The sequence below is a fragment of the Mirounga angustirostris genome, unplaced genomic scaffold (assembly GCF_029215605.1).
Source record: "Mirounga angustirostris isolate CCGP_5_RB_7025 unplaced genomic scaffold, mMirAng1.0.hap1 SCAF_1, whole genome shotgun sequence".
NCBI lineage: Eukaryota > Metazoa > Chordata > Mammalia > Carnivora > Phocidae > Mirounga > Mirounga angustirostris.
Window position 1 is genome coordinate 80,106,092 of NW_026991709.1, and position 19,524 is coordinate 80,125,615.

Below are 19,524 nucleotides of genomic sequence, written 5' to 3' on the forward strand. Positions count from 1 at the left end.
AAGACTTGTTTCTGATCCTTCTGGGATTTTATTTTTCCTTTTGAAAAAGGAAATCTCTCTTTTTTCCCGGTGGCCAGCTTGCAGGACTTGAGCATATACAACCCTGAAAGAACCATCACTGTGAAGGGCACAGTCGAGGCCTGTGCCAATGCAGAGGTAGAGATAATGAAGAAGCTCCGTGAGGCCTTTGAAAATGATATGCTGGCTGTTAATGTAAGTGCCGAATGCTTTCTTCTCTACTGGTTTTCACATGTGTTTTCAGGCAGGACACAAGCCTCTCTAAGAATAGTTGTCATTCAGCTAGTGAGGAAGTGCCTTAGAATAGATATGCAGAATTATTACTGCCTTCTTGGGGTAAGAGCATTGAAACAAGCAGGAAACCAACTCCTCGTGGATTGTGATAAATGCGCTGGACAAAATAGTGTGAAACTATTAAAATCATAACTTTGAAGATTATAAAATGAAGAATTGCTTATGATATAATGTTAATTAAGACAAGAGCACATAGAAGTGTATTTAACTCAGGTTACGGTTATGTAAAATAATATGGAGCAAAATGACTGGAAGGCTGCATACAAAAATAAAAACAGCTGGTACACTAGGAAAGTGGGATTTTTTTCTACTTTACAGACTTTCTATATTGTCCTGTTACTTTGTAAATTTAAAAATACATCCTTTAAAATTAAACTCTGCTTTTCATCCCTTGCTTACTGATCTGCACGTCTGGATCACCCAATAAATGTTGTCCAGCACCTTGGCTCTCACTGATGCTTCGAGCAGACGTCCGGGTTTGGGCATGTCCTTCCTGTTATTGCTAACTAATTCTCACTTTATAATGGGGAGACACCAGTCTGACATTCAGAAATCTTAAAAATAATTGTCTATCAACAAACCCCAAGCTCCACTCAGAGGAGTACTTTTTTTCATTTTTTTATTACAATGATTTTCTAACATAAACAAAAGAGGAAGTGATACTACAATAAGTCCTCATATGCCTATAATCTGACTGAACGGTTATCAGCTCATGGCCTGTTTTGTTTCATCTGGACTTTTGTCTGCTTTCCCACACTCCTTGAACTTTGAAGCAAATCCCAGACTTGGTAATATTTCACAGAGGAGTAAATGTTGACAAAGAGCTCTGTAGGCTAAACCCAGTGCTGTCAGTGTAGCTCTTTCTAAGGACCCTCCACCCCAGGTCAGAACACTATCCCCACCTCGCCCCATCCCCACCCCCTACCCTGTAGCAGCCCACATCACGTGATAACTATGGAACATGATGAGGACAAGATTGCATTGTCACCTCCCTGTTTGTGTGTATTTGTGGAAATATTCTCAGATGATCTCATTTTCTTCTTTTGGGCTCTTGACGTCGTACAATAAACATCTCTTCTGTGAATACCCAGAAAAGTTACAGAAGGGTCTGGGTGTTCCAGAGTACCTCAACTTGAGCATACCACTTAGACTCATCCATGTCTGCACCGAAGTCATGTGTTGATAGGTGAATAACAAAATTACTGGATCTTAGGTATCAGATGAGGTCAAGGTTAAAGATCCCAGCTCTCCTACTCCAAACATCCTAAGAGGAGGAAAGATAATGGGAGGCCCTAGTCACAGATAAGAAAACAGAAAATGTTAGAGAGCTGCTTAGTGTTCAGGAAGACAAAGGTAGGAGCAGGGAGGACACAGCGCAGGTGACAACATCCCTCTGCCTCTGAAGGGCTGGGCAGTTCAAACTCACCACAGCCTAGGTGAGCATCCCCATGTATAAATGGGAAATTAGCAAGCAGGTGAGAAGATCACAGCACTGGCAACCAAATGGTGAAAAATTCAAAGTTGTGAACCATCCTGAACCTGGAGAATGGAGTTTACATGTGTGGTATCCCAGTGAAAGGTCTGATCTTTCTCTGGATAGAGTTGGAAAAACCTATTAACCCAGTATGTTTTAAACATACTCATTCCACAAGTATTTATTGAGTACTTACTATGTACCAGGCACTGAGCACACAACACTGAGTAATACAGTCTCTGTCCACAAGGAAATTATGGTCTAAAAGGGAAGAGGCAACTAATCAGGCGATGCAAATACTCTGTGATGATACTTGAAATAATATTTGAAGGAAACACAGGAATGTTGGTGGGGGCGCATAGAAAGGGCACTGGCGCAGAGACCTTCAGGGTGAGAGAAGGTTTCCTGGCTGAGGGGACATCTAAGTTCAGGTGAAATCCACATGAAGAGCAGGACTTAGCCAGGTGAGGAGGAAGAGAAACACATTCCTTACATGATGGATAATGTGTGCAGGAGCCCAGCAGTGAGAGAGGAGCAGGATGGGCTGGGTGGGGATGAGGGGTGAGCAGAAGAGAGGGTGTGGTGGCCTGGGTCCCCCAAAGGAGCCTGGTTGGCTGTGTTATGATGTGTAGACACTCTCAGAGAAGCTTTGAAGGAGTGCCACGGTCAGCTTGAGGTTTGGAGAGCCCACCCCAGCAGCAGGGTGGTCCATGAGGCCAGGGCAGTGCTGATTAGGAGGCACTGGTGCTAACCAGCCAAGAGATGGAGGTTGACCCAGGCAAGCTGGGCCTCTCTGGTCTCCTCCCCTCATCTTTTTCTCCATTTCTGTTCCCAGCAACAAGCCAATCTGATCCCGGGGTTGAACCTCAGCGCACTTGGCATCTTTTCAACAGGACTGTCCGTGCTGCCTCCACCAGCAGGGCCCCGAGGAGCTCCCCCCGCTCCCCCTTACCACCCTTTCGCTGTAAGTAGCTCAGCATCCAGAGGTTTGCTCATGCTCTGGGCACCCCCAGGCAGCAGCATTACTCTGCTATGTTGAATCACAGCTAAAGCTTTAATTTGGAGGCCATAATCATAAATGATTATAGGATAAATCCAACATTTCTTAGGACTTCTTCCTAATGGACAGATAAATATTATTAAACCATCCTCTAAATATATGCTCTTGAACATAGTATATATCAAATCTAGGAAAGAAACTGCAGTGCTAGCAAATTCACTAACTAGAAGCCTCTTTATTACAAAACAGGATTTGTTAGCTCAAATAAGAATCTTCATGAGTATTGTTCATTTATTAATAGGGTACCTGGATAACTCGAATATATATATTTCTTACCTGTTTCTACAATTCAAATGCATCATTTTATTAATAGGCAGTTTTTAAAAGAAAATAATACACAGTGTTTGTTTCTAAACACTTAGCACAATGCCTGGCATTTAGTAGGTTCTCAATAAGTATTTATTGTTTGGGTCATCATTAATAAAAAGGGAAATGTGAATGTTAAGAGTTTTCTAATTGTTGCTTCCATTTACAAGCATTATAGATCAATACATTGTCAAATTTGGGTTCAGGATACTTGACAGCTTATTTTTTTTCACTCTTCATTCTTTTCTATACATATTGCTTATCGTTTAAGCAAACTTTCTTTCCTCATGTTTATACTTTTTAATGGGAAGAGTTAGGTTGATGAACACTGCGTTAGCTAACCCTCCTGTCTTCTGAGAGGTGGTCTCTGGTGTAAGCATTACAATGTGAGAACTCCTAGTAGCTCTTTGAATTATCTGTAGAGAGACAGGGTGAAGCCACTATGTTCTTCTGCCAGCAATTTATAGACATGAACTGGCACCCACGTTTTTGGTCACAAGAATATACACATTCTGCAGTCTTGTTTATATACAGATCTTCTGAGTCATTTCTAAATCTTCATACCATTTCTTTGGAGGTATATCCATTTTCTCTTAAACTAAAGGATAGGGCCCAATATTAGACCATGCATGTGGGGGTGGGGGCCAGGTTAGAGGGAGCTAGGCTGTGACAGGAGGGACTGTGGCAGCTATCACAGTCATGTGGCTACTCCAAGGAGCTAGAACAGCCCTGAGAGATGTACATCCCCATGTCTTTGCTGTGAGATTTGAGAATGACCAAGGTTGGTCCATTCAGTGGTGTTGAGACACATCTCATTTCTTAGGAGAAAGTCTGTATCTACTGCCTACAGAAGATAACCTCGGAGGGGCGCCTGGGTGGCTCAGTCAGTTAAGTGTCTGCCTTCGGCTCGGGTCATGATCCCGGGGTCCTGGGATCGAGTCCCCGCATCGGGCTCACCGCTCGGCGGGAAGCCTGCTTCTCCCTCTGCCCCTCCCCCGAACACGTGTTCTCTCACTCACTCTGCTCTCTCTCTCTCAAATAAATAAATAAATAATCTTAAAAAAAAAAAAAGAAGAAGATAACCTCAGAACTGAAGTTGAGATAAACATAAATGCTCAGGGGAGAAGTATGATAGAACAGGCCACTTCTAATATCAGTAATCTGAAATCATGGGGTCAGCAAACCCCTATTTTGAGATTTAGCTCAGGGGCCAGACTCACCTACAACTTACTTTTGTAAATAAAATTTTATTGGGGGTGCCTGGATGGCTCACTTAGTTAAGCATCCAACTCTTGGTTTTGGCTCAGGTCATGATCGCAGGGTCATGAGATCAAGCCCTGTGTTGGGCTCCTCGCTCAGCAGGGAGTCTGCTTGAAGATTCTCACCCTCTGTCCCTCCCCCTACTCACAAACTCACTCTCTGTATCTCTATAAAAAATAAGTGAATAAATCTTTTTTTTAAAGATTTTATTTATTTCAGAGAGAGAGTGCACACAAGCAGTGGGGAGTGGCAGAGGGAGAGGGAGAAGCAGGCTCCCTGCTGAGCAGAGAGCCCGACGTGGAGCTCAATCCCAGGATCCCGGGATCATGACCTGAGCCAAAGGCAGACGCTTAACGGCTGAGCCACCAGGTGTCCCTCAATAAAGCTTTTTTAAAAAATTTATTGGGGGCGCCTGGGTGGCTCAGATGGTTAAGCGTCTGCCTTCGGCTCAGGTCATGATCCCAGGGTCCTGGGATCGAGCCCTGCATCGGGCTCCCTCCCTGTTCAGCAGAGAGCCTGCTTCTCCCTCTGCCTCTCTCTCTCTCTCTGTCTCTCATGAATAAATAAATAAAATCTTTAAATTAAAAAAAAAAATTTATTGGAACACAGCCATGACCTTTGGTTATATATTGTCTGTTTGCTTTTTTGCTGTGATGGCAGAGTCAAATAGGTGCAATAGGAACCCTGTGACCTGCAAAGTCTAAAATAAGTATTTGGCCCCTTACAGAAACAGTTCTCAGACCCCTGTACTGCAACAAGGGGAGAGGCTATCGTGTGATAGCAGAATATTTTCTAAACTTGAAAATAAGTTTTGCCAGTTGGAAAGCTTCCTTTCATCTGAGATTTTTACTACAATGGGAAGATAACCATTTTAGTAAAATACGTAGTTCCTGTTCTTCATCAAATAGATTTTACTTTTTTTTTTTTTAAGATTTTTAAAATGTATTTATTTGACAGAGTTAGCACAAGCAGGGGGAGCGCAGGCAGAGGGAGAAGCAGGCTCCCCCGTGAGCAAGGAGCCCAACATGGGACTCGATCCCAGGACCCTGGGATCATGACCTGAGCCGAAGGCAGACGCCTAACCGATGGAGCCACCCAGGCATCCCAGATTTTACTTTCTTTATAAAGCTAAAAGCCATGTATTTCTGATCTTGATCCCATAGATCAAGATTAGGTTCTAATCCAGAGCACGTAGTTGCCCCAACTGTCTGCGACAATATGGCTCTCTGGGGCAGCTGTGAAAGTGCAGGCCAGGGCATGAAGGTGGCCATCACTACCTACCTGCACAGGACCTAGGACAGGCCCCCAAAGCCACTCTTGCAGAGTCTGAGAAGGACAGGGTAGGGTGGGAGTGGTGGGCATGCTTTAAATACTTATATTGTTCTCCTGTCACGTAGGCTTTCAGATTTCCTGGAACCTCTAGGGTATTTCTTTGCTTTTATGTATCATAGAACTAGTACTTTCGCTCTTGGCATCCAAAGGTCAGGAAGTCTCTGTACCTCCTCGTAGCTGGCTTATATGTGCCAGGATTGGTCTCTGACCTCTGAAATTTTGGAAGCATATGTGTATGTTTGGAAACTTTTTTATTATTTTCTGGTTAATAAAAATAATATGTGCATAATATTTAAGAAGCAAATAATACAGAAATAAAGAAAGTGCAAGTTTTTCTCAATATAGAAATAACCAGTGTTTGCATGTATATGGGTGTGTGTATATATAATTTATATATATATGTTACATATATTTAATATATATGTATTCAAATTTTTCACTCTACTGTGAAAATCCTTGTATATACATCTTGGCTCTTTTATCCAGTTATTTCTTCAGAATAAATTCCTTGAAATGGAATTTCTGAGCCTAAGAATGTATAAATTTTATACATAATATATAATTATAAAATATATAAATGTTGATACCTAACATATAAATTTTGATACATGGAGGATATACTACTTTTCCTTCCCACCAGTGTATTTTTAACCTTGGGCAGGTGACTTAACCTCTTTGCATCACGATGTCGCTGGTCTATAAGATGGGGGTAGTAATCGGGCACCTGGGTGGCTCAGTTGGTTGAGCGACTGCCTTAGGCTCGGGTCGTGATCCTGGAGTCCCGGGATCGAGTCCCACATCGGGCTCCCTGCTCAGCAGGGAGTCTGCTTCTCCCCCTGACCCTTCCCCCCTCTCAGGCTCTTATCTCATTCTCTCTCTCAAATAAATAAATAAAATCTTAAAAAATAAAAAAAAGATGGGGGTAGTAATCATATACATATCATGGGGTTGTTGTAAGGGTTATTAAATAAGTTAAAACCAGCACATAATAATTTCTATGCAAACATAGCTGCTATTGTCATCACTTTTACTTTCCATCTTTTTGTTAATGATTTGTAACAGCTGATTACATATTAAGGCTATAATCTATTCATCATGTTGTCCATATTTTCTACCAGCTTGTCATTTCTCTTTGCCTTATTCATGGTGTCTTGTGCCATAATAATTTAAAATAGATACTTTGAACAAATTGTTGTATGAAGTAAAATGTAAACATTTCCCTTGGCCTGCCTTATCTTACCCAAAGTTTACCCAACAACCATTCCCCATAAGCATAGCACCTTTATGTTTACACTTTTTAGAAATGTTTTCTCAGCATATATACAATCTTTCAAAACTATATATGTAATCATGTCATACAGAATTACAAGGTTTTTGGTTTTGGGTTTTTTTGTTTGTTATGGGCATTTTTTCATAGCTAGACCTAATCCTCTTTAATGGCCATGTAGTATTCCATTGTATGAATTTACTATAATTTTTCTAACCAGCACACTATTTTTAGACATTTGTATTGTTTCCACATTTTCTATACTACACATAGTGTCAAAATGAATATTCTTCATAAGTCTTTGCACAAATGTGTGAGTATATCTGAAAGTAAATTCTCTTAAGACTAGACTTATTATATCAAAGGGTATATGCAATTTAAATTCTCACAGATATCCCTTCACCAGAATTCATGTAGAAATTTTAAGAAGTAAGGTAGTTAAATCAGTGATGTTTGTATGGATTCTGTCCTTTGATGTCACGCTAAAGAAAAAATCTCCCATCCAGGACTGACTGTAAAAATATTCTCCCATGTTTTCTTATTGGTTTTTGAGAATTGTTATTTGTATTTGTATCTGTAATCCACAGGGAATTTATCTTGATTTATACTTTGACAAAAGGATCTAACTTTCTTTTCTTTCCAAATGGATAGCCACATTTCCCAAAATCATTTTTTGAATGATGTACAATTTTATCACTCAGTTTGAAATTCTAGCATTGTCATACACTAAATTCCCACTTAGTCATCTTCCTGACTCTGTTCCATTCATCTCTTTGTCTACACTAATTACTGTAGTTTTATACTCTCTTTAACAGCATGATTATTTTTTTCTCAAAGGATGAATTGGAAAGATGACCAACTTTTAATATGCTTGGGAATATTTAACAATATATAGAAGTTTTCTATTCTTGAAGATTTGATAAGTTTTCTATTTTTTGTGTTTTCTATTTCTTGAAGCTATCCATAAAACATCTGGGCCTACCACCTTTTGTTTGTTTCATTTGTAAACTCTTCAGTTTCTTGTAAGTTTTTGACTTAGTTGTGTTGATTTTTATTTTCCTGTAAAAGTATTTATCTAATTTTCATATGTGTTGGCGTAACGTGTACAGAGCAGACTATTGGCCTTTTAAATCCCCGAACTTGTGTATTACTCTCTTGTAATTCCTAGCATCGTATATTTGTGTTTTCTCTTCTTTTCTTTTCTAAGTTTTGTTTTGTTTTTGTTTTTGTTTTTAAGTAAACACTACCCCCAACATGGGGCTTGAACTCAGGACCTCAAGATCCAGAGTCTCATGTTCTACGGACTGAGCCAGCTAGGGTCCCCTCTTTGTTTGCTTAATCAAATTTGCTAGGGCTTTGTCTATTTTAAACTTCTAAGTAGTTAATGGTTTCTTTTTTGTTATCTTGCAATTGTTTCCTGTACTTTGTACTCAGACAGTGTTATCGGAACATTTCTGATTTTTGTGGCCTTACTCACGCATAATCAGTTTTTGAATTCATGGGCGTTTGGAAAGATGTGCCTTTTTCTGATGGGCTCAGAGTTGTGTTTATAGCTATAAAAGCAAGCTTCTCATTGGCGGCTCATATCCTCTATATAATTATTTTTATCTGTATGATTTATTACATGATGGGAGAAGTTTGCTCTTCGCCCACCGTGATTATGGTTTTGTCAAATTCTTTATTGTAACCAAGTTTGTTTAGTGTGTTTTGGTCAGCTCACTCTAGAAAGTATCTGGAATTTTATTCCAAATTATTAAGCTTTCTTTCTTAATGAATACACAGTCTCATAATCTATAGTTTAGAATTAACTAAACTGTAACTGGTTACTTTGCTCACTGCAGATGGTTTCTTGATCTCTACATGCTCTCATTTTTTGAGTTATTTGGGGCTTTTTTGTTAGTCTGTCAGGAATACTTGCTTCAACAATCTTTTTCAGGAATAGTACACAAGTAGTATAACTTCTAAACCTTTCTAGATCTGAAAATGCCTTTCTTTTCCCCTCACACATGAATGAAAGTTCAACTGGCTGTCTAGAGATTCTAGAGTCCTAGTGCTTTTAGAACTCTGAAAACAATACTTTCAGTATTTTTTCAGGTACATGTGCTAACCAGCCTGATTCTCCTTATTTTGTAGATAGCTTTTTCCTCCTTCTGTCTACAAGTTATTTGCCTTTTTTAGTATTTTTGCCTTCCCCCTCGGAATTCAGAAATCTGAATCTCAGCCCTTTGATCTCAAGTTTCAGATTTTTCTTTGGTTCAGGAAAATCTTTTGCTTCTGTACTTAATGTTCGTTTTACTTCTCTTCCCTCCACTTCATTTTCTCCTTCTGGAACTCCCCCTTTATGGATCATACATCTCTATTCTCATGTCTGGTTCCTTCTTTTTGTTTTGCATGGGTTAATCTTCCAATGCCCTGATGGGCTTTGCAGGAGTGTCTTTTCTGCTGTTATATACAGCCTCTGTTGAATGTTTCCGAGATCAATCTAGGTCCCTCCTTGTTTTTTTCTCGTAGCAATTACTTACATGTGAATGAACTGTCATCTTGAATCTAATTAAGAAATCAAATCAAAGGGCGCCTGGGTGGCTCAGTCGGTTAAGCATCTGCCATCAGCTCAGGTCATGGTCCTGGGGGTCTTGGGATTGAGTCCCCCATTGGGCTCCCTGCTCAGTGGGGAGCCTGCTTCTCCCTCTTCCACTTCCCCTGCTTGTGCTTTTGCGATGTGTGCGCTCTTTCTCTCTGTCAAATAAATAAGTAAAATCTTAAAAAAGAAAAAAAAAAAAATCAGGGGCGCCTGGGTGGCTCAGTCGGTAAGCGTCTGCCTTTGGCTCGGGTCATGATCCCAGGGTCCTGGGATCGAGCCCTGCATGGGGCTCCCTGCTCAGCGGAAAGCCTGCTTCTCCCTCTCCCACTCCCCCTGCTTGTGTTCCCTCTCTCTCTGTGTCCCTCTCTGTCAAATAAATAAATAAAATCTTAAAAAAAAAAAAAACTTTTTTTAAAAAGCTCTTCCTCTTTCCTGAATTAATTCACTGGGGTCATTTGTTTGCCTTGCTCAGCTTTGCTCCCCTCTGTCATGTTGTTAATTCTCTATATATGTCTAATGAATTTTAATTGTCTATTCATATATTTAAATAAACTCAACAGAAGGCATATTAGAATCTTTAGGGGAGTTTTTCCATAACATGTGCCATGGGCCCCACTGGAACCTATGAATTCGCAATGTTCTAGGTGGGGGCAGCATTGGGCATAGTGGTTGAGACCTTGGGCTGCAGAGTCAGACACAGATCTGTGCCCAGATCTTGGCTCTGCCTCTTACTAGCTTAACGGTTTCTAGTTTTCATCAGTTCCTGAGGTTGTCCCATGAGAACACAGAGGTGGATAAGCCGCCATTGTGGGGAAGCCCTTTGACAAGCTGGGGTAGAGTGGTGAACCTTCTGAATCTTGGAGAGCTCTGCCCAAGTCCACTCCCTCCTTCCAGGCCCATGGCCCCATCCCTGGTTCCTAGGAGAGCATCCACTGTCTTTGCAATGTGGCATCAGTCTGTCTTCACACTAAAGCTGTTTGAGTATTTTTGAACATAATCTGTATGCCTGACCCCTGCCCTGTCCACTACCCATTTCCTACCCTCACTCTTCCTACCCCCTGATTTCTTCAGGCTTCAGTGTATTACTTAAATCTGGCATCATGATTATGGTCATACACAGCAGCTTGGAACGAAGGACACTGCAGTTCTTCCCGGAAAAGCTGGTCCGACTATAATTCCCTTTTTAATTTTTACAAATGCATTTGATATATACTCCTCTACTCTACTCACACCCCAGAACAGTTAAGCAGAGAGGAAAAGCAGATACCAGTTTCCCTCAAACTGAGAATGTAACATGAACCAGTGGGTAATAATGACCACACACCCCCTTGCTGCCACTGTTGGCAGGGGGTGGGGGCCACCTTTACTAGGACATCCTTCACCCCCTCCCAAGGGTCATGATGCCTCTCAGATACTCAAAAATAAAGTTGCTTCTCCTTTGTAAAATAACAGAATTCTCAAACTGGCACAGTGAGGCCAACTTCTGAGTTGGGGGTGGGGTTCCATATTAGCCTCCCCACTCCCTGGGCCCTTGGTTTATCAGATGGCTACAACCTGCTTTCCCGGTAAAGAGAACATGTATTCAAGTCATCAGCGGGTAATTTCTCTGATCATTGTGACAAAGTCTGTTTTGAAAGCCTTCTTCCATTTGAGACTGTAGACTCCATTTAAGCTGGGGAGGATGGAAAATAGAGTGTGTGCTCTAAGCCGTACATTTCATTATAAACAGTGCTCACTTAACACTCCTCATTCAATCCATACAGTAGCCAACGATAGATTCTTCATTCCTGTGACCTCCCTGAATGCCACATAACATCCTTCGGGGGCATCCATTGTACTTAGGGTCTAATCCACATCAGAACCAAGGCCTGCAAGACCTCCCCATTGTTTGCAGCTGTACTCTCTTAACTTGCTTTCACCGTACTGTTCTCTTTTCTGTTTTTCAAAAGGCCAACCTTTTCTAGCTCAGCACCTCTAAGAGCCCTGCTTAGAATGTTCCCTCCCCAGTGCCTTGCCTAGGGTGCTGTGCTCTCCATGGGTCCCAGCTCAGAGATCACCTCCTGCAGGGGTCTTCCTGGACCCTCCCAAGGTTGCCCTCCCACCCATCATCTCCGCTGCTTCCGTTCCGCACATTGTCCTGTTCGCTTCTTTCACAACACTTGTCTGCGTCCCCGGTAGACTGTCAGTCCCGTGGTGGCAGCGACCCTTCTGTCTTAATAGCTGTGTCCCCAGCACCTAGAGCGGTGCTTCATAGGTGGTCAGGTGTTCAGATATCTTTTTCATGAGTGAATGAACGGTCAAAGGAACCCTTGCAACAATATTAGAAGATCTAATTTCTAGAAGATCTAGGTGATATTATTTTAGTCCATTTGTGGATGAGGCTCAGAGTGGTTGAATAAATTATTCCAACTTGTATAGAGCTGGTGATTCAGACTCCAGTCTTGTGACTCTTCTGACTCCAAAAACCAACTTGTGTGCACAAAGCCAGCACCTCCACTAGAAATGAGCTCCTGGCTGCCAAGTTTAGGGTTCTTTCCCCACAACAGTTTCCCCCCTGTAGTAACTCACGAATAAAAGGAGAGTGGGGAATCCGTCCTTTTTACCCTTTTACAGCTAATTCTCCCTCCTAGCCCGAGTGGTAGATCTACATTTGATACAGTGTGTCTGTTGGGAGTATTTGAACCCAGATTGGAGCCACACTGTGCCTGGTCTACTCTTGGTCTCATGTGAATTTGGGGAAGAAAAGGCAAATCACAATGCAAAAGAATCATGGCTGCTCTGAGGCCTCCTACAAGAGGAAGGGGAAGCATCCTTTCCCCAAGGCAGAGCTTTGAGCAGAAAGCCACAGGAATTCTCCCCTCATCCTCCATGGCTCAGGACTGGGACCTGCGCAAAGGGTCTGGAGCGGACTGCTCTTCAAGGAAGAAGCAGGCCCTAGAAAGACTTCTTCACCCCGCTTCCTGTCAGATGTGGAGTGCCAGGAGAATCTGGTCCCGTAGCACCCTCTTGTGGCTGTGAGGTGTCACTGCAGCCTCTTTCCAAGGCGTGAGAGCTAGGGTTTGCTCTCACTACAGCAGGCGTTCCCTTCTGTAAGCAGAGCTCTGTGGACAGCTAGGGCACCCCTGGGGGAAGCTCCCCCGTGTCCCCACCTCCTCTCCCCTCCCCGAGGCCAGAAGTCCGCTCTCCAGGCTCAGAAAGGGGGACTGTTTCATTTTGTCCCTAGTGAGTCGTAAGGCGAAGTTGTGATTTGGAGCTCAGAGTGCAGCAGGAGATCTGGGAGACAAGAGAACACCATGAGATTTGTTCCGGGGCCCTCAGACGAAAGCGAGGCCCCGGACTCAAAGTCTCATCCGTGTCTGACCAGTGTCGGAAACCTAGGAGGTCATCCTGCAGGGTGGGCCCTCAGGCGTTGGCTTCATGGTAACCTCCCTTCCTGTAACAGTCATGCCTGCGTTTATGTGACTTTATGTGAGGCGCCGGTAACCGGACCATGCTGATTCTGTATCCTGCCCATACGAATATATGCAATCAGACCTCTTCCTGTCTCACGGCTCATAAGAGTCTGTGAATAAAGGATCTAGCACAGTGCCTAGTACACAGTAGGTAGTTAGTAAGAAGCAGCTACTTTTCTAAATGTTATTTTCCTAATAGCTCTGTTGTTTTCTGTCCACATTTACCTTCCTGTTCCCCCCCCTTACCCCCACACTCACGCACATTCACGCTGTTTATTCACTCATTTTCTTTCCCTCCTCTCCCAGCCTCTTTCTCAATTCCTCCATTCTCAATCTCGTCATTCCTGCCGAAATTCTCTGAGGGAGCTCATGGACCCAGTTTCCCGGGAGCACATTTGCTGGTCATGCATAACTCCAGATAACGTCCTGCAGTCTCTGTACCTTGTAGTCCCCAATCCATGGCTTCCCAGAAAGTAGCAGCCACGGGGCCTGCCTGTCTGAGGGAGGGCAGGTTAAAGGAGTGTGCGTGCGCCCTCACTCCCACAGCGGTAAGTTCATAGGGGCCTAATGCTTGGCGCAGCTGAGCCCTGATAAGCTCAGCCCGGCATTCAGTGCTCCAGTGGGAAGAGCGCAGCAGAGATCTGAGCCACCAAGGGACAGGTGCAGACATGACAGTGGGGCCAGGTAATGGTGCAAGGAGCCTGTGCCGTGTGTGGGAATCTCGCCTCCCTGAGTGTGGGGCGTGTCCCTGTGGGCACCCACTGACTGACCGACTGTTTCTTTCATGCTGCAGACCCACTCCGGATACTTCTCCAGCTTGTACCCCCCTCACCAGTTCGGCCCGTTCCCGCATCACCACTCCGTAAGTGTCCTCTCAGGTCAGCGCCATCTGCCACTCGTCCTCCTGTGACAGGCACCACAGAGTCTTTGGCGGACTGACCCGCGAATGTTCCCAGTGTGAGTGCTGGGTCCCGTGCTTCCCCGTCAGCCTAGGAGTGACGCATCGTGGGGCATGAGCACACCAAACTGCCCCAGCATCCAGGCTCCCTAAAGGTCCTCCACAGTGCTGGTGCTGTCCTGTTCAGCAGTCCTGCTGAGGCTCACAAATCCATAGGTGGCAGGAGACTGGCACCTGTGAATGATCAGGAGGTCAGATCAGGAGGCCGTGTTGAGCTAAAGAACTGTTTCCAAAGGTCTGTGAACAAGGGCTAACGAAGGGGGTCATGTCGTTTGCGAGGACCCCTGGTGGCCTGGCCCATGTCTCTCTGGGCTGTCACCATGTGGCCTGGTCAGGGCAGGTTTCCTTGTCATCTTCTTTTGAACACGATGTCACTCTGATGAAAATACCGTCTGTGGCTCCCGGGTGCCGAGCGGCTTCCCGTTCCTCCTAACAAAGGGCCTCAGGCCCCATCCTCAGGCCAGCTATACTTAATAACGGTCTTGATTTCTTGGATAAAGACACAGGAGCAGTACACATCACATTTGTATGTGACAAAAAACCTGTGAACAGACAGCTTTCTGTATCCAGCCGACTCCGAGCTGCTCAAGAGGACTTTCCATTTTGATTATCCTTCAGGTGCACTGTGTTCAGGTTCATCCCTCAGGCTTCACACCTACAGAGCCCTAGACCACAGGAGAATCCCATGTGCCATTTTGGCCTTCACAGCACATGGCTTGTGGTAGATGCGCGGTAGCTGCTGAGTGCCTACAGGAGCCACCACAGTGGGAATGACGTCTTGTCTTGTGTTGCCCTTCCAGTATCCAGAGCAGGAGATTGTGAATCTCTTCATCCCAACCCAGGCTGTAGGTGCCATCATCGGGAAGAAGGGGGCGCACATCAAACAGCTGGCCAGATTCGCTGGGGCCTCCATCAAGGTAAAGCTGCTCTCCGACGGCCGCCCTCTTCCATCACCAGCCCCCCACCCCGTGTCCCTTGTTGCTTCTGCTGCTCCTGGCCAACGTCGATGCCAGGGACAGGGGCCCACAGGGTCTGGCAGATTTGCCTCCAGGATTAATCCCATCGGCTCTCCTCTTTACCTCTCCCGTTACTTTCTTGTTAAACTGATAATTGAATTAGAAAAACTATTAGCAACACCTAAGCCAACCCGGTCCTCTTTGGGCTAACACAGCCCTCTTGTCAAGAACGTAAAGCAAAGACAGGCTGAGGGCTTTCCTGAGCCCGGGGGGCGGACACCAGCAGAGCGTCATTTACACTTGGCCCTTATCAGAGCTTTGACGCTTTAATTAGTCTGTGCTGCACAGACCCTTGACCCTCAAGGAAAGTTTGCAGGAAACACTCTTTGGAAGGTGCTAATGCTGTAGATAACGAGAGCTGGGGGACACAGCCCGATAGGCAGCCCTGGGACCCAACGCAGCGGCTCAGGCAGGAAGGCCCCTGGATTTCTGGGAAGGGTCGCGAGAGCCGGCCTGGCGGGGGCAGTGCCGTGCCCACATCCTGCCCCCTCGAGCGCCCTGTGAAGAAGCGTCCCAGGGGCTGAAAGGGAAGGATTCTTCAACCCTGGTCCTGCTCCAAGCCCAGCTATCGGCTCTGACTCACAGGCAGAATGCTGAGCACGTCCCAAGCCTCATGAAACACTTTCGAAAACAGAGTTCCCGTTGTTACGTAAAGTAATTTGCTACCATGGGACAACCCGGAATTCCGAACGAGAAGTCTCATGACTTGGAGAGAAAGAATGCTTGCACTTTCTCCTCAAGAAGAACTGGAATGTCTCCCACAGCAAGTGTGCTGGAGAAGAGGCAAAAACAAAATGCTCCGAGTAAAGGACTGCAGTGAGACCGCCGACGAGTTTGATGTAGGTAAAGCACCTCCCGTCTGGTACCTGCAAAGCGCGGAGACCAGGTGCGAGCCCTGAGGTGCGGGCGGCCCGCAGCGCAGCACCCGGGGGGGGCAGGCAGTTGCCGTGGCGGGACCCCAGCCCACGGACGGACGGCCAGGGCGGGACGGGCCGTGGTCGTCCTTGATGCTGAACCAGCAACGTGCTTCTCCTTCCCCGGCCCCTGCCTCTCTCCACAGTAGTGAAGGAGAGAAAACCAGGGAGGCCGAGTCTTTGTGGGAGACATTTCCTACTTTTGAAAGTTAGGTTTTTTTGTTAGTTTCCACAGGACTCCGAACACATTTTCTCTAAAGCAAAACAGGTAGTCCCCCTCTCAAGAACCCTCCGTTCCTACATTGCCAGTCTTCGGGGGCCACAGCTGGAGGCACGCTGGGTGCTGCCAGGGCGGGGAGAGAGCGGTACACTACTGTGTGCGAGCTGAGTGCTGGCAAGGGGGGTGGGCAGAGGTGAGGCCGGGGACGTGCACCCTGAGATGCTTTGGAGCTGGGCTTCCGCCACCCGCCTGCCCTGCAGAGCGTCTGGGCAACCGGCTGCAGAATGTACACACCACTCCTGAGCCTCGCTTCAGGCCCTGCTCACCATGGGATCTCACCTCTGGGTCCCCTGTACTTCAGTCCTAAGACGGGTCCTCCTTCCTGGTGCTGTCACGGCAGTTTGCCGGCGGAGAGTCATTCCAGAACGGCAGGAGCTCACGAGTAGCTCTGAGACTTCGGGTCTGGGCGGCAGCATTGGACAGTGGAGAGATGGGCCGTTTGCTTTGCAATGTGAGCCAGGCAGCCGGGAGTCGCTGGGAGGCGGACAGCAGCGGCCGAGTGGATTTGGTCAGCGCCAAGCGTGAACTGGCCTCGCAGCCCTCCCCGATCTGGGCGGGTGAGAGCCGGGACCCGCCGGGCCGTGCTCCGGTCCCTCTCGTGCACTCTGCGAGATAAGGACTGGGCTTAACACCAGCTGTGGATGGAGAAGTAGAGGCAGGTGTTCCCGCCAGTGGTCCCGAGGGCCAGTGTCTGGGGGGCCTGCCGGCAGGCCCCACCCCCAGGGACATGTGATCAGGCTTCTCAGCAGAGGCTGCTGCCCTGCACAGGTGGAGGCCGACAGGCTGTGAAGTCCTCCCGAGGAGCTCAGGCCTTGGAGACCTGTGCCTCACATCCGTCCTCATGCCACAGAGGGTCAGAGCCCGAGCCCTCCCCGAAGATGCTCTGATCCCAGGGCAGGCGCAGGTCAGAGCACACCTTGGCCGCACCAGAGCACGATAGAGCTGCGGCAGCCGCCCAGCAGCCGGAGGCTCACGGATGCAGCCTGGCCTCGGCCACGGACGGAGGTGGAGGTGGGGGGCTTCCTGGGGAGCCCACGTCTGAGACACAGCAGCTAGTGGTGAATGACATCCACTGTGAACATCTCCTTCTCCAGGCTCAGTCTCGGACAGGACCTCTCCTGAGCCCTGGCTTTTTTTTTTTTTTTTGGCTTTAGGAACACTGTGGCCCTGTAAATGAGGTTTCTTTTTTTGACTCTGCTCTCTTCGTAAGCTTAAAACTGAGTCTGCGGCCCATCTGAGGCAGGTGTATAGGACCTTATGAGATGCATTTGTGTACTGACCTCACGCCCAGCTCATTTCTCAATGTCTGGTGTACTTTTCACTCATTTAACTTTAACTTTAGTTTTGCTACACTGTATTTCTTTTCAAAGCTACCTTAATGGTTTTTGGAATAAGGCAAGCTATGCAGAGAAGAACTTGTAATGGGGATCTAACAAAAAGTGCTTGCCTGGTCCGTCATTTGAGTTATGTTACAAGAGAACTCAGACTCACAAATGGTGAGAGCAAAAGGCGGAATTGAGCTTGCCAGGGTTCACCTCCCAATTTCACAGATGAGGAAAGAGAGTCTGAGGAGGGGAGGGATTTGCAGAACAGACACTGGGACCAGGGTGTCCTCACCCCTGCTCTGGAGCTGTCACACTCAGTTCCCGAGCCGTGGATGAACTGGTTTGAGCGCCCCCCCACCCCGCTCTAGCTCAACTGTCACCTGTAGCTGACTACCTCTGAGCTGAGCGTTAGAACTGGGGCAGCTCTCCTGCAAGCTGGCTGCACAGCAGCGCCTCTGTGAACTAGCTCTTCCTTCCCTCTGGGGCCCGGGTGAGGTGGCGGAGCCCACACCTCCCTCTTCCTCCTAGAACTCGACTCCCTTGGCTCTGTAAAGGAGGCTCGGTGCTCGGCAGCAGAGTGGAAGCAGCAGGTGCAAAAGCAGAAGCCCTATAATCCCTTGCTAATGTGTGTGCGCGCCACACACCCAGACAAGGGAGGGGCCTGGGGAGCACGGCCCAGCAGCAGCATTTTCCTCTTGTCAACTGCAGATTGCCCCGGCGGAAGGCCCAGACGTCAGCGAAAGAATGGTCATCATCACCGGCCCACCTGAAGCCCAGTTCAAGGTCAGTGCCAAGGGTCACCTCAGCCCTGCAGTAGCTGAGGGCCTTAAGCGGGCAGCAGCCACCTCAGAGGCACGTTCAAGACTCTCCTTGGGAGGCCCGGCCTCCACTGCCCTTCTTGCAGCGGCTTACTCGTCTCAGACTTACCCTGTCTTGCTACCTCTGGGCTCTTCCCTCTGCTTGGAGCCCTCCTTCCTTTCTCTTTCATGGAAAAGTAGATAGTCTGTGGGTACCCAGTTCAAATGGCACCCCCTCTGGGCCATCTCTGACCCCTGAGCCGTGGCTTTGAGGGCAGGTGTCTCAGACTCGTTGAGTCACACTCTTCCGGCTCTGGGGGCATAACCATGGGGTGTAAGGGCACATAGCAGGAGTTTGGTGAGGTGCATTTTGTCTTTGCCCTTTTTTCTCCCCTAGGAAAATTACAAATTGAGTTTTCTGAAAGTCAGAAGCATATTTCTTTTTTTTTTTTTTTTTAAGATTTTATTTATTCACCTGAGAGAATGAGATAGAGCATGAGAGGGGGGAGGGTCAGAGGGAGAAGCAGGCTCCCCGCTGAGCAGGGAGCCCAATGCAGGACTCGATCCCAGGACTCCGGGATCGTGACCTGAGCCGAAGGCAGTGGCTTAACCAACTGAGCCACCCAGGCGCCCCCAGAAGCATGTTTCTAAAAGTATAGTCCTCATCATTAAAAATATTTAAGATCTGAGAAGAAACATTAACACGTGGAAATATTTAAGAACAGTAACCTTTCGACTCATGAGTGGATAAACAAAACATGGTATATCCACTCAGTAGGACGTTAGCCATAAAAAGCAAAATTCTGATGCATGCTGTGGTGTGGATGAACCTAGAAAACACTGCATGAAGTGAAAGAAGACAGAAACACAAGGCCACGTGTTACATGAGTCCCTTTATCTGAAATGTCCGGAAAAGGCAAATCCATAGAAAGGAGGATGGCGGCTGCCGGGGGGCCGGGAGCAACTGGGGCTGCCCACTAGTGTGGGGTTTTTCTTTGGGGGACTGGGGGGGGGGGAAGTGTCCTGGGAAGTGGGGATGGTTGCCTAACATTGTGAATACACCAAAAACTCCTGGAGTGTACACTTTAAAATGATGAATTTTAGGTTATGTAAGTCTATCTCAATTTTTAAAGCCTTTAAAAAAACAAACCAACCAACCATAACCTCCCAGCTGCGCTGGCTCTGGAGTT

General features: G+C 46.5%; 1 protein-coding gene across 7 annotated transcripts in view; it reads left to right on the forward strand.

The window, feature by feature from the left end:
- IGF2BP2 (insulin like growth factor 2 mRNA binding protein 2) overlaps positions 1-19,524 on the forward strand; it is a 161,185-nt gene that overhangs the window by 132,610 nt on the left and 9,051 nt on the right. For 5 of the 7 annotated variants that reach the window (XM_064584043.1, XM_064584038.1, XM_064584036.1 and 2 more), the window contains exons 9-13: positions 78-213; positions 2,622-2,750; positions 13,838-13,906; positions 14,803-14,919; positions 18,246-18,320. In XM_064584043.1, coding sequence (XP_064440113.1) covers positions 78-213; positions 2,622-2,750; positions 13,838-13,906; positions 14,803-14,919; positions 18,246-18,320 — 526 coding nt within the window. The remainder of the gene's footprint in view (positions 1-77; positions 214-2,621; positions 2,751-13,837; positions 13,907-14,802; positions 14,920-18,245; positions 18,321-19,524) is intronic. The other 2 variants (XM_064584046.1, XM_045903206.2) reach the window with 1 other exon arrangement.